Source organism: Fusarium musae, chromosome 1 (genome assembly GCF_019915245.1).
Source record: "Fusarium musae strain F31 chromosome 1, whole genome shotgun sequence".
NCBI lineage: Eukaryota > Fungi > Ascomycota > Sordariomycetes > Hypocreales > Nectriaceae > Fusarium > Fusarium musae.
In genome coordinates, this window is record NC_058387.1 from 5,869,967 (window position 1) to 5,892,239 (window position 22,273).

At 49.9% G+C, this 22,273-nt stretch overlaps 6 protein-coding genes across 6 annotated transcripts; 3 read left to right on the forward strand and 3 right to left on the reverse strand.

The window, feature by feature from the left end:
- Nucleotides 1–388: 388 nt before the first annotated feature.
- On the forward strand, nucleotides 389–1,282 carry J7337_001795 (uncharacterized protein; the record flags this gene model as incomplete). The annotated part of the gene is made up of 1 exon (XM_044819528.1): nucleotides 389–1,282. The coding sequence occupies one exon, from the start codon at nucleotides 389–391 to the stop codon at nucleotides 1,280–1,282; it is 894 nt and encodes a 297-aa protein (XP_044687230.1).
- A 124-nt stretch (nucleotides 1,283–1,406) lies between these two features.
- J7337_001796 (uncharacterized protein) lies at nucleotides 1,407–3,139 on the reverse strand (the record flags this gene model as incomplete). Its single annotated transcript, XM_044819529.1, has 2 exons — nucleotides 1,407–2,360; nucleotides 2,408–3,139. The coding sequence occupies 2 exons, from the start codon at nucleotides 3,137–3,139 to the stop codon at nucleotides 1,407–1,409; spliced, it is 1,686 nt and encodes a 561-aa protein (XP_044687231.1).
- Nucleotides 3,140–5,993: 2,854 nt separating this feature from the next.
- J7337_001797 (uncharacterized protein) lies at nucleotides 5,994–7,216 on the forward strand (the record flags this gene model as incomplete). Its single annotated transcript, XM_044819530.1, has 4 exons — nucleotides 5,994–6,010; nucleotides 6,057–6,262; nucleotides 6,448–6,917; nucleotides 6,965–7,216. 4 exons carry the CDS (start codon nucleotides 5,994–5,996, stop codon nucleotides 7,214–7,216), a joined length of 945 nt encoding a protein of 314 aa, XP_044687232.1.
- Nucleotides 7,217–7,627: 411 nt separating this feature from the next.
- Nucleotides 7,628–9,179, forward strand: J7337_001798 (uncharacterized protein; the record flags this gene model as incomplete). The annotated part of the gene is made up of 2 exons (XM_044819531.1): nucleotides 7,628–7,752; nucleotides 7,799–9,179. 2 exons carry the CDS (start codon nucleotides 7,628–7,630, stop codon nucleotides 9,177–9,179), a joined length of 1,506 nt encoding a protein of 501 aa, XP_044687233.1.
- Nucleotides 9,180–9,548: 369 nt separating this feature from the next.
- J7337_001799 (uncharacterized protein) lies at nucleotides 9,549–12,656 on the reverse strand (the record flags this gene model as incomplete). The annotated part of the gene is made up of 1 exon (XM_044819532.1): nucleotides 9,549–12,656. The coding sequence occupies one exon, from the start codon at nucleotides 12,654–12,656 to the stop codon at nucleotides 9,549–9,551; it is 3,108 nt and encodes a 1,035-aa protein (XP_044687234.1).
- Nucleotides 12,657–18,455: 5,799 nt separating this feature from the next.
- Nucleotides 18,456–21,043, reverse strand: J7337_001800 (uncharacterized protein; the record flags this gene model as incomplete). Its single annotated transcript, XM_044819533.1, has 4 exons — nucleotides 18,456–18,503; nucleotides 19,000–19,920; nucleotides 20,041–20,568; nucleotides 20,618–21,043. 4 exons carry the CDS (start codon nucleotides 21,041–21,043, stop codon nucleotides 18,456–18,458), a joined length of 1,923 nt encoding a protein of 640 aa, XP_044687235.1.
- Between the last annotated feature and the right edge of the window lie 1,230 nt (nucleotides 21,044–22,273).

Sequence of the window (22,273 nt, forward strand, 5' to 3'; positions counted from 1 at the left end):
TAAGACGGAGATTCGATTGCGACGATCCCGTGTGCTTGGACCGAATTAGCAGCTCTCGAAAAGGAAGGCCAGAAATCTTACTAACAAAGTGCCCTACTCTCATTTCTCTCCCTCTTTTGACTTTGGTCTAACAAATTGGGCGTTGTGTGGCAGCTGATACCCCACCAAAACATGGTTGGCAAGCATCTCCGCCCACGTCGTGGAGACTTACCTATTTTGACGAGACCATTCATCTCGAGACTGATAGAGAACAACGCGGGGGTATACCAATTGGTAAAGAAAGATAAAAAGAAGAAACATATAATACACCAGAATAATCAAGAATTCCATCGTAAACATTCATCTCATATCACTCACTCATCCAAGTGTCTCATCCAAATCACTTACAATGGCCCCCCAAGAACTCACAGGCATTCTAGTCGCCCTCATAACCCCCTTCAAACCCGACGGCACAGTCGATCTCCCCGCCCTCGACGCCCACATCCAGCGTCAAATCTCCGCCGGCGTGCACGGCCTAGTCCCCGGCGGCAGCACCGGTGAATTCACTGCCCTCACCCTCCAAGAGCGCAAAGATGTCCTCGACCAATGCGTCAAGTCAGCAGCCGGTCGAGTCCCCGTCGTCGCTGGCATCGGCGACCTCACCACCTCTGGCGTCGTAGAGCTCGCTAAGCACGCTGCTGAGGTTGGAGCCGCTGCTACTATGATTGTGCCGCCTTTCTACGATGCGCCTAGTCTGAAGCAGTTGAGGGAGATGTTTGGGGAGATTTACAAGGAGAGTGGTTTGCCGATTATGTACTACAATATCCCCAGTGCGAGCGGTGTTAGCTTGTCACCTGCGGAAATTGCTGGTCTTTCAGATGTTGGAGTCAAGTATCTTAAGGATACCTCTGGCAATGCACCCGCTCTTACCGATCTTCTCTTCCACCACCACAACGACATCACCGCTCTCAACGGCTGGGACACACTGACTTTCTACGGCCTCTGCGCCGGAGCCAAGGGCTCAGTCTGGGGAACCACCAATGTTCTCCCCGAACTCTCAGTGCAGCTTTGGAACGCCATCGCTGTTGATGGAGACTTGAAGAAGGGACGTGAGCTTTGGTCCAAGATATTCCCTGTGTGCAAGTTTTTGGAGGCGCATCATTATGGTGCTGGTATCAAGACTGGTATGGAGTTGCAGGGCTGGAAGACGGGAGGTCTGCGAAAGCCGTTTGCTCTGCTGGAGGATGATGAGAGGGCTGAGCTTGCGCAGCTTCTGAAGGATGCTGGCGTCAAGTTGGCGTGAATGGGTACGGCTTTTCTTTATGGAGTTTAATGACTGAAATAGTAAAATAGACAAAATGACTTTATGAAAGTTGAAGAAGACAAATCGCTATAATGTGAGAACAGAATCAAGTGAATTGCCATATCTATGCTAGACTTTCCTGTACAAGACTCTGCCAACTTGTAGTCCAATCCCCAGACTGCTTCCTCTTCTCCCAAATCAAGGGCACAACAACCCCAGCCGGCCTGTTCGTAAAATAAACACCCTTATCATCCGTAACCACCAAACACTTCAACGCTCGCTCCTGCAAATCCGGACTCACAGCTTCACAAGCTGCCACAAAAGCAGGCCACGCCAAACTCGTAGCAAAATCCTGATCATCGATCAACTCGCTCAGGCACGGCTCGAGATACTCCAGCGTCTTTCGAACAAGGTCTTGCAATATCATGGCGTTCATGTCATAGACTCTTCGGTAGAAGTATATCACCAACGCTTGGTGGATTGCTAGTGTCATTGAGCGAACTTGAGGATGGCGAACGAGGTCTTCGTCGCCTGTGGGCATTTTGACGGGCTCTGTGGGGTCGAGGGTTGAGGGCCATGCCCAGATTCTGTTTTCGAGGGTTTTGGTATGCTTGGAGAGAGCTTCTGATATTGAAGGGTTGCAGCGTGCAACAGTCTCAAGACGGTTCTTCTCATTAGACAAGGAGACCGTTTGTGACAAGAGCGTCATAAGAGATTCCGGAATTCCATAAATGACCGGGTAGAGTGTTTGCGTCCACCGTCCTTGAACTTCAAGATGAATATCATTGTATCCAAGCTCATCAGTCTTTTCTTGAGCGGGATCAAGACCCATGTTCAGGCCCTCTTCCGTGATACGGAATGTTCGAAATTGCTCACGGCCTTGGATCTCTGAAGAGCTTTCGGGAAGAGGTTCACCCCAGAGGGATATACTCTCTGCAATGACTCGGAGATGAGTGTACATATGATGCAGAAGCCGCGTTTTGAAGGGGTTTTGGGCTTGGTTTGCCAGACCGCGTAGGCGGATGAGGCGTTCTGCATCGAGGAGGAAGATTCTAAATGCACGAGCTCCGTTGTGTAACTGACTCTATTAGCGTTCCATCTTAAGATCTGGCACAAGCAACTTACAGAAGTCATGGCCATAGCTAGGATAGCCATCAAAAGCTCCTTATAACTCGCCTGTCTCGGCCCAAACATTTCATGCTGCAACGCCTGCCTCAGATGATTCTGCGCTCGTTCATGATTCTTCAACCCAATCTCCTTCCAATCCGCCGCCAAAGAATTCGGTGCCTTGGACATATGAAGTTGCAACGCACTATGAGCAAGAAGTGTATAAAATATCGAAGAGCGGGTATGAGAAGCTTCGTTCCATAGTGATAGCTCAGCAAATGTCTCGAGAGCACAGGGCAGAAATATGATCTCCCAGGGAGACTTGCGTTTAGCTCGCATTGTTGAGCGTTGGCCGGCGATGTGTTGTCTGTAGTGGCGGAGTAGTGGCTCTGCTTCTTCGGGAAGGATGGAGGGGCTTGTGATATTTCTTGGGTAGGGGACTACTTCGTTCATTGAGGCTTGAAGACTTGGGTCGATGGTGTCTTCTTGCGCGGTGTCGTGTCCCATGACTTGGGATATGAAGCCTGGACTGAAGAGAGCGAGGCCTTCAGCGCCCATCGGATCATCGACGAAGAAGTTTGCCATAGAATCATGACTATTCATCTGATCGCCTGCTGTTAGGTCCTCAGAATTGATGTTAAAGCTCGGATCCAATGAAGCTGTAAAGATATCCAAGTCATCTTCAGGTAGCTGATCGGGCCAGTCTGTTCGTTGAATTTCTTCGATGAACCCATCAGTCTCAGCATACATACTCGTCGATGTATTATCAGTGTTAGTATCAGGAGAGCACTCAATAGTATCCAACGTCGACTCCTTCTCCTCAAGAGACTGAAAGACCCCAAAAGGCCCTCTCATCAACGCATCTCCAACATCACTCTTCTCACACGCAGAATCAATATCCGCCAACAACGACAACGCCGTTCTCTTCCCCAAACTCCCCTTTAACTCATCACTCATCAATCGTCTCTCACTCTCTACATTCATCAGTCACAGTCCCCAACACAGACCGGAGAACTTACCGGAGAATAGTGGATACCGATACTCCGAGCCCCGATGGCTCTGCTGCAGCTCCGGGCGAACAGCATCATCCCTGATCCAAAACAGCCGTGCTCCATAACCTCCACACGCAAGCCCCAGTCGTTTACAGGTTCCACATTCGGGCTGAGCCTCGTCGCATTTTGCGTGGCGCGAACGACATGTTCGACAGCCTGTGAAGGTGCGTGTTCGCTCGACTTTCTTGGGCATCTTGGATAGGAAAGTGGAGAAGCGAGATGAGATGAAATGAGACGATTTGGGTTGATTGCTTCTTCTCGCGAGGGAGATTCATCCCGGGGGAAGGTTGTGTTATTGTGTTGTTGGTGAGATGGCGAAATGGGAATGTTTCCGCGGGGTGGGGTAGCCCGCTTATCGGAGTGGCCGTGGCGAGGGACGTTAGGAGGTTAGCTTGGGCCAGTCAAGGCCTAAAGTCTTCGCGAGTTTATGCCTTTGTGGGATAAAATATTTCAAGGGCATTCCCTCGTCTTTGAATGGCTGATCATGGTCATTTCTGATAACCGTGATACTTCAGAGGGCAGATGCTATGTTGACGTGCTGGAGTGCAAGGCGGACGGGTAGTTATATCAGCAGCTCAATTTCTTTACACGGTTACTTTCATTCCATACTATAAGTAAGTATGCATGCTGTAAGAGAGGAGTATGGTCAGTCATTCCCTCCGCCTGAAATGGGAGAAGATGCCAAGATCAAGCTCTCGGACAAATATTAACAATAGCAAATCAACAGGGAGAACTACTGATATCAACAATAGAGTATTAATCTATCTGTTTTTGACACTCAATCCAAGCTATTCCATACCAACCATAGCACCGGACTACACTTGTAGATAGAGTTCCAGAGCAGTAGCGGAAGCAACTATATAGTCGATTACTGGCTATGACGTTAGGCTTCAGGCTGCCAACACAGGTGAGAAGTAAACGGTAATCTTTTTAACACATAGTTATGCTTCTACCTAATAAGTCTTCAAGATGACTAATGATTCCCAGTGTCGTAGGCATGACCGGTCGGGGCCTGGAACAAAGATCGGGATCTCGATGTCTTGAACGAGCCTTACTTGTAGCGCCGAACCAGGAAAGAATGTCCTCTGATCCTCAATGCAAAGGGTTCTGTAAACCCTCCTTAGACTCTTGTTTAAACACCAAGCCAAGACCCCGGTCCTACCAAAATGTTTCTCTCGTTCTAATTTCAGCCGGTTCTATTCCTTACTTCCGTGCCATTTGACAGAAGATTTAGGTCTCTGCTACCAATGAAGATACGACGGCAACATTTCGAGTCACAGTCTCAAAAGCCTCGGTGCTGGACCTCAAACTATAGAACAAACGCCTCTTTACGTGGTGTCCCCTCGTAGGTATGTAGACTGTGAGTATCTGCTCTCGGCGAAGTATATGCTCTTTGTACTTCACAACAGGGTCACTCAAACGCTGAATGCATGCAGTCAGTCTTCCAGCATTCAGACAAGAGGTATACTATCAGCGAAGAATGCATAAGCCGTTCATGTAAGATTAAGCAATGCACTTGGAATCTTGCACAGAAATAGCCATCGACACTATGGACGGCCAGCAAAGTGTTCCAGAACCACAAGAATGCAAAAGATGACCATTATGTATTTTCCCCCTTGCCGTCAGCCTTGTACAAGGCTGTCAAGCTGTTGGCTTTTCAAACAGAGGCTTAAACAGCAAGGCCCCTATAGGAGGCTAGCATCATAGAGGTCAAAATTAGAGAGCGTTTATCTGCCTCAGTGGCGCAATTGCTGCCTTGACCAAACAGTATAAATACAGCCTGAAGGTTTACTCGTCGAACCAAAATGTATAGTGAGTCTTTAAGTGACCCTTCTTTTCAGGATCGGCATAAGCGGATAAAATGAGTTTACCTCGCGCAGTCTCTGAGCAGTAAGCGCGTCTTGGAGATCCAACCCTCTGTGCTGAGAGTGCAATTAGTGGTGAATGCTCCATAGGACTATCCTTTATATTCCATCATCTTCGCTCTACATCCTACCCTCATGTTCCAAAATCACTCTGTATATCATCGGCGAGGAGTGGTGCAGTGGTATCTACCTATAACCTATAACTCTCTATAAACTCCGAACCTAAAATCCTAAAAATCTCTTCCCTGCGCCACTCTTCGTTTTTGCAGGTCGTGCGTTCGAACTCACGTTCATCAATGTATTACTCCAGAGCTCACATGTCTTATCACATTCTTTTTGCTTCTGGTTCAGTTGGTAGTGGGTGATGCAGCTATCTCCACTTTGCAATACCGCATTCCACATCTGGAGGCGGTGCATCGTCTGTAGACACTAAAAAGGCAAGTCTCCGCGATGAGTGCATTTGATCCCATTTATAACATCATTATTCAAGTGGCTGATAAATGCATGCGTATGCAAATGAACATCCAGTAATTCGTGCGCCATTATCGACGCAGTGTCGTAATTTAATGATGCACAGCTTAATAATATTCGTGACGCAGCATGCACCCATAAAACCCCATCTCCATAGCCGCAGCACCTCCATCCAGCACAACACAGCACTCCCAACACCACGTAAACGCACACACAATGACCTCAATCTTTCTGTAACACCCCAAATTCTGTGCTGCGTTTGCTTACTAACCCTCCCAGCACCGGCGCATCGGGCTACGTGGGCGGCCAGCTCCTGCACGAGCTCACACAAGCCCATCCCGAGTACACCATCGCCACGCTCGTGCGCGACGCCAACGCAGCCGAGACCATCGCAAGGGCGTATCCGAGAGTGCGCACTGTGGTGGGCGACCTAGATGATAGTGCGCTCGTGGAACAGGAGGCTTCACAAGCTTTGGTTGTACTGAGTCAGTAGTGATGTTTCATGATATTTTGGTGGTGTGGTGTTGCTGACGGGGGGGGAAACTGAACTTAGATGTTGCGTCGAATAAGCATATTGGGTCGTTGCAGGCGATTCATCGAGGGTTGGCGAAGAGGGGAAATGGTAAGGCATGATGAATTGAATGAGAGTGATTGAACTGATGATGAATAGGTTATTTGGTTCAAATTTCTGGTGCGAGTTTATTGCCTGTTAAGGATTTGTCTTCACCGTCCTTCAAACCAGGTGAACCATCCAGCGACGTTTGGGATGATCTCGATGGCGTCTCTTCCATTCTAGACCTCATCCGCAGCCACGACTCTCGCGTGGTAGACAACTACATTCTCAAAATCGCAAAAGAAACACCCTCTATCAAAACAGCCCTCGTCCTCCCTCCCATTATCTACGGAAAAGGCCAAGGTCCTGTTAAGCAGCGCAGCGTTCAAATCCCCGCACTCTCAAAAGTCGCCATTGAGCGAGGCCATGCCGTCAGAGCGGGTCGCGGTCTAGCAGCCTGGACGAATGTTCACGTCGCTGACCTTGCGAGATTATTCACGATTTTAGCTGAAAAGGGCGCAGAGGGAAGTGAAGATGGGAATGTCTGGGGTGAGAAGGGGATTTATCTTCCTGGTGTTGGCGAGCGGGTAAGTCGAGTACGTTCACCCACCAATTGGCAAAGCTAACAATTTAGACATGGGCCGATATTTCGGATAGAGTCGCCAAAGCAGCAAAGGACCAGGGACTGATTGACACACTTGAAGTCGAAGAGCTGTATAAACCAGAGGTCGACACTGCACTCCCGGCTGGTTCAGTATTCTTCGGCAGCAATGCCCGAAGCAAGCCCCGTCGCGCCACTGAAGTCTTGGGCTGGAAGCCGAAGGAGACAGGCCTCGATGAAGAGATTCCGCGAGCTGTGGCTGAAGAGGCAGAGGCTCGGAAGTGAAGTTCAGCTAGTCTTTAATGAGATAATTGATAGACATTATCTTATCTCGAGTCATGATATGTGGTGTCGCTTGAGGTTGAATGCAATTCTTTGCCCAGTGTGAGCAGGTCGATGGAGATGCGGGGTAGTGCAGTGGAGTGTAGCGCTGTCGTTGTAGGCTTCACTTCCCTATCTCGGTAGTGGAGATGATTGTGAGGGGGAGTTAAAAAGAGAAGGTCTGCGCGATCAAGACGACGGAACAATCGCCATTCTCATCGGTCTATATCGGATTGGATTGGGAATCAGGCACAGACTTACACTAGATTCATCAAGGCTTCAAGTACAAGAGGCCCTCTCCCAAGCTTAAACACCACAGTCCATCAACACCAGCTCATCTTATTTGACTCATATCATCATTCTCCGTGGACCAAAATGGCTGCCTCAATTGAACTCACGGCTCCCAACGGAGTAAAATGGTCTCAGCCAACCGGCCTCTTCATCAACAACGAATTCGTCCCCTCATCAAGCAACAAAACCCTCACATCAATCGACCCCGCGTAAGTCCCCTACCCCTCTGTACGTCACCCCACTAACACATTCCAGCACCGAACAAGAAATCGCAACAGTTCAATCCGCAGATTCAGAAGACATCGACAAAGCCGTCAAAGCAGCCAAAGCCGCACTGCGCCATGAATCATGGCGAGATCTCCCCGCCTCAGACAGAGGTCAACTCATGGCCCGTCTCGCTGATCTGATCGAGTCCAAGCGCGAGCTCTTCGCTACAATTGACGCCTGGGATAACGGCAAGACGTACATCGAGACCCTGGAGAATGATCTTGTTGAGGCTGTGGGCGTTATTCGGTATTACTCTGGCTGGGCTGATAAGACGTTCGGTCAGACTATCAACACGACGCCAAAGAAGTTTGCGTACACGATTCGTCAGCCGATTGGTGTTGTTGCGCAAATCATCCCGTGGAATTATCCTCTATCCATGGCGACGTGGAAGCTAGGCCCTGCGTTAGCTTGTGGGAATACAGTTGTTATCAAGGCAGCGGAACAAACGCCCCTAAGTCTTCTTGTTCTGGGAGAACTTATTAAGGAAGCTGGTTTTCCGCCTGGCGTGGTCAACATCGTCAATGGTCTGGGCAAAGACACGGGCGCTGCGTTGGTGCAGCATCCGTTGGTTGACAAGATCGCTTTTACGGGGTCAACAGCTACAGCAGCTAGCATCATGGGCGTCGCTGCAAAGACACTCAAAAACATAACCCTCGAAACGGGCGGGAAATCACCGTTGATTGTGTTTGATGATGCGGAGCTTGACCAGGCTGTTAAGTGGTCGCACTTCGGCATCATGTCGAACCAAGGACAGATCTGCACCGCGACGTCGCGAATCCTCGTGCAAGAGACTATTTACGAGAAATTCATCAAGGAGTTTATTGACACTCTCAACACGGTTAGCAAAGTTGGTAACCAGTGGGACAAGGAAACGTACCAGGGACCGCAGGTATCAAAGGTTCAGTACGAGAGGATCCTGGAGTACATCGACATTGGCAAAAAAGAGGGCGCCACAGTCGCAGCAGGCGGTCACCCTCTAAAAGTCGGAGACTCAGACAAGGGATTCTACATTTCTCCCACGGTCTTCACAGACGTCAAGCCTTCTATGAGAGTGTTCCGCGAAGAAATCTTTGGTCCGGTGGTTGTCATTTCCACGTTCAAGACGGAGGAGGAGGCGATTGAGTTGGCGAATGATACGACGTATGGACTTGGCGCTGCTGCTTTTACGACGAATTTGGAAAAGGCTCATCGCGTTGCTGCTGCGATTGAGGCGGGAATGGTCTGGATTAATAGTTCTCAGGATTGTGATCCTCGTGTGCCGTTTGGTGGTGTTAAGCAGAGTGGCATTGGGAGGGAGCTTGGTGAGGCGGGATTGGAAGCTTATACGCAGATTAAATCTGTTCACGTCAACATGGGAAACAGGTTGTAGATGATTGCATTTAAAATAGATAGACAAGTTTAAATTACTCGTCACTTCGATATGTCGCGTACGCTCAATTGTGACACTCAAACTGGGATCGTGATGCTTCAAAGCTCATCTGTATTATCGCCAACAAATAGATTGACAAAGAAAATGTAACCAGATACATGGTAGTACTATACTGGCGGGATATGAACAAAATGAAGAAATGAAATGAAAATGCCCGAGGTAAACAAGAGGATATATGTAAGAAGGACACAAGACCAGGCAAACCATCCAATCCAATCCAGTCCAATTCCCATGAAAGCAATCTCGCAGACTCCAACAACCCCATCCGAAAATCCCAAGCATTCATCATCTTACAACCGACCCATTAAATTAAGCAGATTTTGTCATGGCATACTCCTTCAGAATCTGAACTGCCTCCTCCCAGCCTCGAGAGGCAGCAATCTCAGTGACATCTCGGTCAAGCTCATCCTTCACATCGAGGTCGAAACCAGCCTTCTCACCCAGAAGACGAAGGATCTGCTCATCGCCGTTCTCAACAGCCTGCATGACACCGTTCCACCCACGGTACACCTTGTTAGGATCAGCGCCGTGCTCGAGGAGAAACTCGAGGATCTCGGAGTCGCCGCGGTATCGGCGCAGGGCCTTGACGACGGGGAGATGCTCTCCGGGCGCGTTGATGTCGGCGCCGCCCTCGTTGATGAGGAACCACACGATGTCCTTGCGGTCTTCGCGGATGGCGGATGTGAGCGGTGAGAAGACACCGCCGTTCTTGTCCTCGACTGATACGCCGGCTGCGAGGAGGAGCTTGACGGACTCGAGCTGGTTGGCGACGACGGCCATTTCCATCACGCCCTTGAAGGCGCGGGGCTCAGCGAGCACGGAGAGGATGCGCTTGAGCACGGGGGGGTTGCGGACGGCCATGCACACGGGCCAGTCTTGACCACGGACGTTAGGATCAGCACCGTGGCTGAGCAAAAAGTCCACCATCTCGACCCTGTTCTCACGAATAGCAGTCGTCAACGGTGAGTGACCCTTGGGGTTCTTATCATTAGGGTTCATGCCCTTCTCCAGCAGCCATGTGAGCGCCTCCATGTTGTTAACACTAACGGCAGTCTCGACAATGCCCTTGGGGGAGCTGAGGTTCACGCCCGCGTCGACAAGAGGCGGGAGGAATTGAAGACGGTTGTGCGTGATGCACTTGAAGGCGGGATACTCGCTGGCGGGGACGTTGGGGTCCGCCTTGTTGGCGAGGAGGAGGTGGAAGATGTCAGGGCGGTTGTCGCGGATGGATGTGCAGAGGGGCGTGTACACGCCGTCCTTCTTCTGGTTGGGGTCGACCTTTGCGTTGAGGAGGACCTTGACGGACTCGATGTTGTTGACGCTGACGGCGAGCTCCATGATACCGGGGGCCTTCTTGGGGTCGGCGCCGTGGGCGAGGAGGACCTGCAGACAGGCGCTCTGGTAGGTGGCGGGCCAGAGCATGTGCTTGGGACCAGGCAAGTTGGGGTTTGCGCCGTGGTCGAGAAGACTATTCACGATGTCTACACGCGAGTTCTGAATGGCCTCGAAGAGAGCAGTCTTTCCCTCGCGACTCTTCAAATCGGGATCAGCGCCGTAGTCGAGGATGAGATCGATGAACTTCTTGGGCGTCTTCTTGTTGATAGCGCTGCTGAGGAGTGTCTCGCCAGTGGCGGTCAATTGATTAGGGTCACCGCCGTAGATGAGAAGCAGGTGAGCAAAGTTGACCTTGTTGGCGATACAAGCAGCAGCGAGGGGAGTCTCGTTATCCTCACCCATAGCGAAGCGAGGATCAGCGCCGTACTTGAGAAGAGGAACGGCACCAGCGAGGAAAGACTTCTCCACGGCGGCGAGCAGCGGTGTTACACCATCGCGATCGGTGCCGTTGGGATCAGCGCCGAAGAGGAGGAGGAGACGAACGGCCTCGGCGTCGCTGTTGAGGACAGCGTCCTTGAGAGCGAGATGCTCAGGGCCAGTGTTGGGGGACACACCACGATCCAGGAGCTGCTCGATGAGTTTGTGGTTCTTGCCGCGCACGGCGGTGAGGAGAGCAGACTTGAGGTTGGCTGCGTCGGCGCCGACGGTGTTTCTCGGGTTCCAGCGGGGCATGCTGAAGGGATCGGCCTTGAGTCGCACAACCTTTGTGCCACCGTTGAGATCCAGACCCGAGAGCTCCTCAAGCGATACTTCACTATCTGACACGGCGGTGTGCTGCGACCGCGCCTCGTGGTGTTCGTCAAAGGTGCTCATGCGATCGAACGTAGCAGTGGTACCAGAGTGATACCGCTCATTGGAGGCGATTGAACTAGCAGTGGTGTGATGATGGCCGGTAAATGAACGAGCATCCGCCTGATGCAGTGACGCAGCGAGTGTGTCCTCGCGCATAGACGACGATCGCTCCGCCCAGGGAAGAGGGGGCAATGGGGGTTGAGAGGCCATCGACATGGCGGCGCTGTGTCCCTCCACACCACGATGTTGCGACGCAGAAGAAGGTGTGTACTGCGAACCACCGTGGTCAGAAAGCTTCGATCTCGGCGCCATGCCAGCACGGGTATCCATGCGGTCGAGGGCAGCAGCGAGGCCAGTGTAGCCGATACCAAGCTCATTCTCAATCTTCTCATTCCCCAGACTCCACTGAAACATGAGCGCACTCATACGCAGGCTCTCGCGCGTGCGTCCCAGGGCGCTGATCATCTTCTCGATGTCGTTGTCGCCAAAGATGCGACCCCAGCCACGGCGCATGCGGCCCATGGCGCCCTTGCGCTCGTTCTCAAGGAACTTGCCAAGCATCTGGTCCAGCAGCTGGAAGTCGGCCTGTGTGACGCGGAACTTCTTGCTCAGCTCGGAGATGACGTCGCCGGGGAAGGTCTGCTGGTTGCGGATGCACTCGCCGAGCCCGGCCTCGATGGAGAAGAGGATTTCGCACGTGTCGAGGAAGTCGTGGGCGAGGGTGTCGAGGCCGTGCGGCTGCTTGGTCACCATGGTGAGGTACTCGAGCATGCGCACCGAGATGCGGTCGCCGAGCGCCGTGGTCTTGTGGCACAGCTCCAGGCAGGCGCTCTGCGCCTTTGTCGAGTTGGCCATGGCGCTGCTCTTCTTGCTGGTGAGCGATCTCGGGGCTGTGGTGGTGGTGTTGGTGGTGGCGCTGGGAGCTCTCTTCTGCGACGGCGCAGTAGTTGTGGTAGGGCTCTTGATGGGACTGGCGACGTGGACCTGCGAGGACACAGGAGCGACGATCTGCTTCTTCTGAGGAGGAGTTCTAGGTCGTGTGATGGTGGTGACCTGTGCGATGGATGGGGCGACGGGGAGGACAGGACTGCTCGGGGAGGAGGGCAGGCCAAGAGCTTCGTTTGATACGAGGGAGAAAGACTCGCGGGGACCTAGAGCAAGGGCTTCGATGAAAGAGTATTCCTTGTCGTGTCTCTCTGCAGCAGCTTGAGCGGTTCCCACGGTGGTCATTATTTTGTATATAAAAACGAATGGGAGAGGAGCCAAGCTGAGGGGGGGAGAGAGTGAACAGAGGGAATCTTGTTCCCTTTGAGCGAGAGCGGGCGGGAAACGAGATACCAAAACTGTTTTAGCTTTAAAAATGGGGAGAGGAGGTCAATCAGCCTTTATGGCGCTTTGGAACCAGTTCCACAGCAAGAGATCGGGTCTAGTGCATGCCAGTCGAGAATTCCTACCCTCAGGTACCGCACTGGACAATACGGATACATCCCAGAGAGTGGTAATTGTGTGTTGTTGACGGAAGTCGTCTAAGGCGGAACGGATCTGCCGGCCTGAACGAGTAGCGTTACGCCTTCAAGCCCAAGCCAAGATCCCAGGGGGCGGCGGGGGGGTCCACACCCGTCAGCTCCCCATCCCATCGAGGCGAGCTACCCAAGGAGACTAGGGGAACCCCTGTTACAGAGCAGAGCAGATCGACGCTTTGACTTGTAAGACCAAAGTGCCACGGACCCTGGTGTCTCTTGCGATGGTTAGGGCCCGAGGGGAAGTTGGGCGACGCGATGTGATGTCGTTAAGGAAACGGGGAACGGGGAACGGGTGTATTACCCGCCTGGGCCAAGTACGATATTCCAATTCAAGGCATGAGCTGCAAGGAAAGATAACGATCCGACTGGGAATAATAAAAAAGGCGGTCGGGAGAGATAGATGCAGAGGATAGGATAGATCGCAAACGTGAAACCAAAGTCTATGTAGTGCGGGCAATAAAGACATGTACGCTCGGACGAAGCGCATGCAACCACGATAACTGAGCACACTCAAATCTCAGCACTGAAGAAATGGTCACCCAGATGTTTAGTTTAGTTTAGTTTAGGTGCTCAAGTGCTGTAGAGTAACAGAGGCACAGCCCGGGGACAAATCACATCGTCACCCGAGAGGCAGGGCCTGCTCACATTAAGCTTTACAGGGGTGCAGGGGACATCTTCATCCTGGGCTTATCCCCAATCGTCAGCAAATTTCACAGGGTCTGTGTCCCGCACTTCACAGTGCAACACCATCAATTCAGCTGGTGTTGCTCTGGCCGAAGCTACACTGTGTCCAGATCTATTGTTAGTGCCTACAGCTAGCATACAGTAGCGTGAAAAGCACAAGGGGGCCCATCACGATCACAAGAAGTTCGAGTCGGGATTAAGCAAGGCAAAGAAACCCTGTGAGATGCCATGGGTAGGTAACAAAATGAGAACCTGCAGAAAATGGATATTTCTCTTGGTCATCGCTGTCAGGGTCGTGACTCTTTTTTTTTTTCTCTCTCCTTCGCCTGAAACATTTCTAAACGCAAGGGTTTGCTTTATAGGAAAGATCTGCTCAATGGGGGGAGCTTAGCTTGCGAGCACTGGAATAAAAAGTCAACCCGCTGTAAGCCCAGGCAGCCTCATGGCGACAGACTCTGGCGCTAGAGCTGAGAGAGAGAGCACGGGAATACAGAGAGCGTTCCTGACGCCAAACGCGGAACAGGGACATGGATTTCAGATATTGTTTGACATGACTTCAATCGAGAGAAAACGAAGGAAGAGAAATGGTTCAGAAAAAAAGAAAGGAAAGTGTTCGTTTATGTATGCATTTCTTGGCTCTTCCCTTGCATTTGACTCACGATACGATGCGAAGAGTGCTCCCTACTTGTCGAGTGCGCTGATGTCTCGGACCCCTGGCCATCTCTCCACCAGACGATTACCTTGCCTACCATTGCAAGATATGAATGGATCGTGAGATAACCGAATAAGAGAAGTGACTGGATGATCAAGCAAATGCCACCTCCAGCCACGTCAATACCGCATGAATGACAATTTACAACGTCGTACGGTATAAAACATGCATGCCATTAAGCAGCCATCCCTGCTTATTATACCTCTGACCAATATATACAGGGTCCCCATCACGAGCTCAGCCCAGCTCAAGATACAGGCGATAAACACTGCAAGATACTGTATAAACAAGTTCCCAATCTGAATGCCACGTGGAGAAGAAGTGCGTAAGGTAAGGCAGGGGGGGGAAACCTGTACCCGAGTGTGTTTGGCAAAGTCTAGACTCGTAACGAGACAAGCCCCGAAGTATGTCTCCCTCCATCATCTCACAACTCTGATCCGGATCAAGACATGGGCTAGCGCTCCGCTAGAAGAAAGAAAGGGGCCGCTACCTAAGAGAGGACGGACGAACCTTGATTTGTGTTTTTTTCATCCCTTGTGATGCAGGTCGCTTGCTTTTTTTTGACGTGAACCACTGAGAGGAGACGTGTCGTAAACGAACCTGTAGCCCTATGATGAATCCATGCATGGCATCATTCATATTGCTTTTTTTTTCTTCTTCTTCTTCTTCTTCTTCTTCTCCATAATATGCAAGTCAATTTAAATGCGATGAATCAATTTCCAGTCCCAACGAGCCGGGACCCGTCCCCGTTTGCTGCACCACTTTTTTTATTTAATCTTTGGAGGCGTTGAGGCCAAGTGGGCAAACTAACTCTTGAAGTCAAATACGCTCTGATGCTCTTTTTCGCAAACGGCACTCGAGATGCATCTTAAGCTTTACGCGCGGCTGTGCCGCATTCCAGGTTCCTGGTGCTGTTAAAGTTGAGTTAAGTTTTGGCGGGAATCAGATCGATACAATTATTGGTTCTTGTTTGTTTGTCATTCCAGATCTGATCTGTAGTATTTTGGTGATCTCCCTGCTTAGACCTCCACCTGTTGCAGTGCTGTTGCTGCTTCAACCTCCTCTTCACTGCAAGTATCGCGAAGGATTCAATGTAAGGGAGTTTTTTTTCTTTTTTTCTTTTATACAAAAGACAAGGTAACGATATATCGTACCATTATGCGACCGTTGCGCATGCGTAACTGAGACTCTTTGCTTTTTTGTCTCTTCGGGCGTCACGTTTTTACGCCCGAGACTTGCATGCCTCGTAAATGCCCTCGCAGCTGGAATGACGCCAGACACCACCAATCCCGCCCGCAAAAGTCATCCAATCGAACAATACCAAAACCCCGTTTAACTCCACAGGAAGCAAGGGAAGCACACAATTGATTGAACATGTCACATCCCGTATTCTGACGTCTCACACGTAAAGAAGACAAACAAACGAAAAAAAAGGGCGATGTAACATTGGATGTCCGATAGACGACGGCCCGGGACGGAAAGGCAATCTCACACAATGAGATAAACTGTGCTCGATTTCTATTGTCCGCATTGTGCATGCACACCTACCTTATCTGCCTGGCGAGTAGTTTTTGTTGGCCACCACCAAATTGTTAGTATCAGTGCGCATCGGCCGCGTAGAGCCTCCCGTATCTGAGCACCCATCCATCTCCAAGTGTTTTCGTGGCGTTTCTGTACCTACAGGGGGGCTGTTCATCTGCCCGCACTGGAAATGGCTTTTCGTTTTTCACAGCTGTGTAATTTAGAGGCGACAAAGTGGCTTGCGTCGTTATTGAACAGAAGGGTATTGTCAATGGAACTCTGTTGTTATTAGCGCTGCAATCAGAATTATCTAGACGTCTTGTTCCTCACCAACACACAAACCCAAGAGTCACTGACACCAACAGTGAAGAAGTGGCACGGCACACTCGCGGGCAGTTCTCTCCCGCAATGGTCAGTGCCGAAAGCAGTGCTCGGACATGACGCCACGATGCTCTCTAGATCTGGCCCTTCTTTGCACGCCGTTGATTTATTTATTTTTTTTTATCCCCGCGTGCACTTACTTGACTCTTGACCCAGTAGTCTCTGCACTAAAGCTCACTACCAGCCAGCCACAGACCCCGTCTAGTCCCAACAGACCGGGACACCAATGCACAGAGAGGAGAGACTCGGGACAATGCCAAAATCAGTCCGAGGCAATTAATTGGGGAGTAAAAAAGACGTCGCGTAACAGACACGCAACGCAATTGGCTTGAGGGATATGGAGATGCAAATTACCGCTTCGTTTCGGACGGCGCTATTGTGCTTCGGGGTAATTCCGCTAGGGGTTAGTCGGTCAATGTCACTGGCACCCGAGTGCTTGGGTCGTAAATCCACAATCAGGCGTGAAACGGTCAATTAATTACCATCTCATGATGCGACGACAACATCTCAATCCAAAACGCCTAATAAGAAAATCTCTTCCTTCTACTCTCGTCAGGACCGTTACTGGGCGATCGCAGTTTCACGTATGGATCCCTCAATCCTCCACCCGCCTCATTCGTCTAGGGTAAGCCTACGCCTGGAAGATTAACAACACGAGATCCTTAAAGTTGTTGGTGGTGTTGGGCTAAAACGAAACAGGGGAAAGAAGACGAAGGCTAGGCAGCGTCGCGTACCTGAAGATCGAGCTACGTTGATTGGGTCTATTCAATCGGAATCTTCCATTCACGCTAGTCAAGGTAAATTGTGAATCTGAGTTCTTGCTCCGAAGAGGGAAGTTGGAAATTGCGATTACTATTTGTTTATGTTTGTCGGAGTGAGAGATGTGCTTCATTTACGGAGAAAACTCGCTCATTTGCTCCAAGGCATTACTTAATACCGACGGGATAATTCGCACGTAAAATATCCGTATAGTCGAGTTGGTTACGGCGTAAATGTTTGTCTTGTCATACGCAACAATTCATCACAAGAGATAGCTTTATGCAAGGTACAAACATTAATCAGCCCTATCACTTCTCACATCACCCGATCTCACTACCCATCAGATGTCCCACAAACACAATATCGTAGAATTACACGGCATCGCAATATCATCCCCCCGTCCACTTTTCGCAGTCCAGACCGCGGCGTCCTCCGCGCTATTGACCAAACACCGCCACTACCGAAGAATCGCGGTAGCTACTACGGAGTAGCCCACAATATCTCGTTCAAATGACAGCGACCATCTCAAATGACGAAGTTGGCCGATGTCCCGTGGAATGCGGAACAAAAAAAGCCTTGGCCACCGAAATCGCCACCAGATCGGTATTTGGTCAAAGCAGCCATGATCGACAATGCGCAAGCGAAAAGGGTTCACGCACGTCAGTCAAAGATGCCAAATCTTGCTAGTATTTTTGTCCGGCGCTGTGCTAATCGCCCACCGACCGGTTCTACCGTTGACAGCGGATAAACCCCTGGATGACAAGAGCTTTGATGATGGGCTAAAGTGGTGATGTCTAGTTTGACGGTGTGGCTAGACTTGTTCAATTCATTGAGTGGTGGCCTGGGGACCAATCTACACGTTTAATAACTTACCATACCTTTCATGCTCAGATAAGTATTCTTGTAATCGAAAGCCATGGGTCTCGCCTGTCCGCGGGTCCCTAGTTGATGCCATCCTTCAAGATACAGAATAGCTGGTCACAACTTGCCTAAATTCTACTAAAGATGCCTAAGTTTATCCTAAAGTGATCAAAGAAGTTCTGTCGCTTAGTATCATATTCCCGAGTTTCTTTGCTCCCCTGGCTTGGCCAATTGTCGATTACTGATAGGTATGGTCATGGTGAGGAACATCACGTTACCCTACACAAGCAGTAATGAACTTCACATACGGGTTCAGTATTTCATATTTCTAATTATGTCTTTCTGATTCTCACTGCACATAATATACCTATAGCCCCACGATGGTTTGGCTCTTGTCGGCACGTAGATGGAGGTACAGCCCTGCAGATCTGACTCACTATATCTACTAACTGATTGTTGATTTATCAATACAACATCATATTATAGCCTGCATCCTACAACATAAAGAACTGGTCATAAATTGTCTATACTACACTGAGGATGCCTGAGTTTATGCTAAAATGGCCTACCCATGACAATTTCTGACACCTAAAGCGGAGGTATCGAGTTGCGGACCTCATCCATCATGTCAATCAACTGGTTGATGTTTGTTCCACAAATCAGCGAATCAACGCCTGCTTCCAAAAGAAAACGACTACCCGCGCATGCCTCTTTTAAAGAGGGTGACATTACAAAGGACTGAGTCTGTGACCCACGGCAAATGACAAAGGACACGACTGTTGAGGAGCAAGGATGAAAAAAGGGGGGCAAAACAAACCTTGAGACCTGTACTCCAAATAACGATGATGTTTAGGTAAGTCTAATATATACAACAGTAAGACTTGAGTGAGTTTGGTATTTCTATTCTAATATGCTGATTCAATGTCGTCAGTCTCTTTACTCCTCGAGACAAAGGAGATCAGCCTCTCCCTCGCCTCATCGGATCCTGCAGCCTCGCAAGCTCCAACAACAACCTCCAAGTATAAATCGTCATATCAACCTCCCTCACAGCCTTTCCCATCCACTCCCTCCCCTGTCTCGCCACCTTCTCCGCAACCCTTTGTCCCTCCTCGTTCAAAGTCAAGTAACTCACCAGCTCAGGTAATTCTTCCAGGCTTTGACTAACGGGGATGTAGTGCACCCAGGGGGCCAACCGCTCATCATGCCATTCTCGGAGAAGAGCTTGTTTTAGCGGGAGTGTGTTTGAGGATAAGAGCTTGTAGTAGCGGCCGCTTATGCCGTTGCCGTCGAGGTCGAAGGCGAGTTTGGAGTGGAATGCTGCGTCTTTGTCGGCCCATGGTTTTACGGGGAAGAATGTTTTTTGATCGCGGCAGAATTTGCGGTCGCATTGGAAGATTCTTGTGAAGCCGACGTCGTACAAGCGTCCGTTTAGGAACCACGACTTGAAGCTGTTGATCACGCCGTTTTTCTCCCTCAGGTATGTGTGTTCTTGCTGCTCAAGGTTCTGCGCCAAAGTCACGAATCTCTGTCGCTGGTGGTTCCTCCACTGATCATCGAGAGCGTAACCTCCTGTAGTCGAGCCAGTCCAGTATAAGTTGTTCTTCTTCTCTGACCATGGAATATCATGGGTCTTGTCGTACTGGAACTCTTCTTCGACGTATGCTGGACTTGGGAAGAGAATATCGCCCATTGTTGAGAATGCACCTGTTGATAATACTGGTGCCAAACCTTCAATGAGATGAAAGGTTTTTGGGCTGATGAAAGTGCCGTGCATATTTTTGTACTCAGGATGTTTACACAAATCTGACTCGGAGAGGTGGTCTCTGACAAAAGGGAGGCCGAATGTATCGACACTAGATTGGTCGTCCCGATAGGTCTTATGCGATGGGCAAGACTTTGTCAAGGCGTCCCAAGTGGGCTTCATCGACACATCATTCAGTCGGATAGCTTTGTCCATACCGGCCCCTTCCGGAGGTATGATAACCCTCGGCTCATCAAAATGATTAATGAGAAACTTGGCATCCGGCAAAACTCCCGGAAGATTCCACAACAACTTATCAAAGATGTAGCTGTAATGCCGATCGTAAAAACGATTCGGATGCTGACACTTTGTCCTAGCAGTTTTTCCCGAAAATTCACAGAGCCAGACCTCGCTCTGTGGCGTTTTATATACCTTATCAATCATCTCAGAAACCTCTTTTCCAGTGAGTTTCAGGAATGGCGATATGGCCCTATGAATCGTGTCAAACTCATCGATGATGGGTGAATTATGTTTCAGGGCGTATTGGAACCAAGCTTCATAGCCTGGTGGTGGATCAAGACCATATCGGTGCTTGTACTCCTTCACAGCTGCTGGATATGTTCGTGATTGGTTAAGAAGTTTCCTCTTGAAGATTGGTGCTGCTTCTTGAGTTAATAATTTGACGGGGTGAGATGGAGACGCGAATGTGGAGGATGTTGCGCGGTGGATCATGTGTTCGTTGTATAGATAGGGAATGAAAGATGCTGATAAGCAGGACCAGAGAAGAAATTTTCCTTTGGATTGTTTGGGGAGCAGTTGAGTTGTTTGATAGAGGGTGAGCGTGGAGACTGCGACGTGAGATAAGGCTTGAAGTTGGGAGTTTTGTGAGAAGGGGTTTCTGGCGCAGGCGAGAGCAAAGGTTCCTATCGTAGTAGCAATGCACCAGGAAGTTTGTCGTGCCTGGGTCCGTTAGTGTCTGTGTGCAAAGTTGTTGTCCCGGTCTACGTACGGCTTGAATGGTGAAGAACCAGGACAAGGCTTTGACTAATCCCGCGCAGAGCACGAGAATGACATTGCTGTTTGGGGGTCCGAGGACCAAAGTCTGGAAAGCTGCAGCAATGAGAAGAAGGACTATTGTTCGGCCTGCGATGCCCTTGATATTTATCTCAATGTCGACTGATGAAAGTGACAATCTTTTCACTTTGAAGTCAGGACTGAAGATGCTGTAGACAATAACGAGAGCAGCTACTAATATGATCGATATTAAAGAGCCGAATAGATCTCCGTTTGAGAGTGAGAACGCCGAAAGGACAGCGACTAGTGTTGTCCCCTTGATGGTGCTAATGAGAGGTGAGGTAGGGACTGGATCAGATGATATGCTCGGCTGAAAGTATGTCTGTACTGTGAGGAGAAGAGGGGTCAAAAGAGGCTTCATCGGTCAGTATGGCCTCACCGGATTTAGTATCCCGTACTGAACTTACATAGAAACCAACGGTTGTACTCTCGGCTCTGTAAAAGGCCGCAGCCACGATACCAAACGCAACAATCCATTGCGATAACGATGAATGACGCTGTTTCTGCGGATCATTCAACAACGGCGAAGACGGCCGGGTGTTCGGGAAAGCAGTATATCTGAGAAGAAAAGGAAGAACAGCCCAACAGACAATCTCAGAGCACAGCTCCAGTCGTCTTGAGGGAACATACTGCGACACCGTCGTGAAAACAACAGCCGCTGTAGCATAACCCACTACGGGGTCAACGACGTGAAGGGGCGTCATGCCCATTCTGAATAGCGTCACCTGCAAAACATAGGGAGACCAAGCTGGCAAGGCAAAGCTGAAGACCTAACACCCTCAGCTGAAATCAAGTACCAAGGATAAGCCTCAAAAGAACGTCTACCAGTATTTCAGAAGAAGAAATAACAGAGAAGGTTCCAAAAAGAACAGCAAAACCCTCCTTAAAGACTCCCCCGTCCCCCCCAAAAGCCAAGCGAGCTTGGCATGCCAAAAACATTCTTGGCGCCCACGGTGAAAATTGCCCGGACGAATTGAACGACCAGGCACCTGCATAACTACGATCCCGTTGGTTTCTTAGTGAAATGTGACAGCGACAGAAATCCTTCGAGGCTGTGTCCCATCCTCCATCGTCACCTTGGTGCAAATGCCGGGGTGCTCATGACGATTTCGGGCGATTCTATTGGATGGTAGTGCCGATCATCCGCATTTAAAGCTGTTGGTTGATCAGGACCAACACGAGGAGGTCTAAATAGGAAGTTGCCGAGGTACCGAAGAATCTTATGATTAGGGAACCTTGAGGGCTTTGCTTTTCTCCGCGGTATTTTTTTCATTTTCACTTTTAGTTATGCAGGGAGAGAACATAAAGCAAACCTCGTGGTTAAGCCAAGGAATTTGATCAAGAGGCTAATTCAAGCTTAATAAGATGGCCACTGGGATCAGCGCGCTATGAAGCTGAAAGCGGTTAGTATGGGGCAGTATACGCTGCGCTTCATCTTATTCGTCGTCATGATTTGTTAGGATGAGTCTTGGCCTCGTGAAACGAGAGATTGGGACAAGAACCTTATTCATTGTTTCATTAGAGATCGCTGCCATCTTGATTCAAATGTATGTTTCCGTGGTATTCAATAGCGTTAATTCTCAGCGACAGA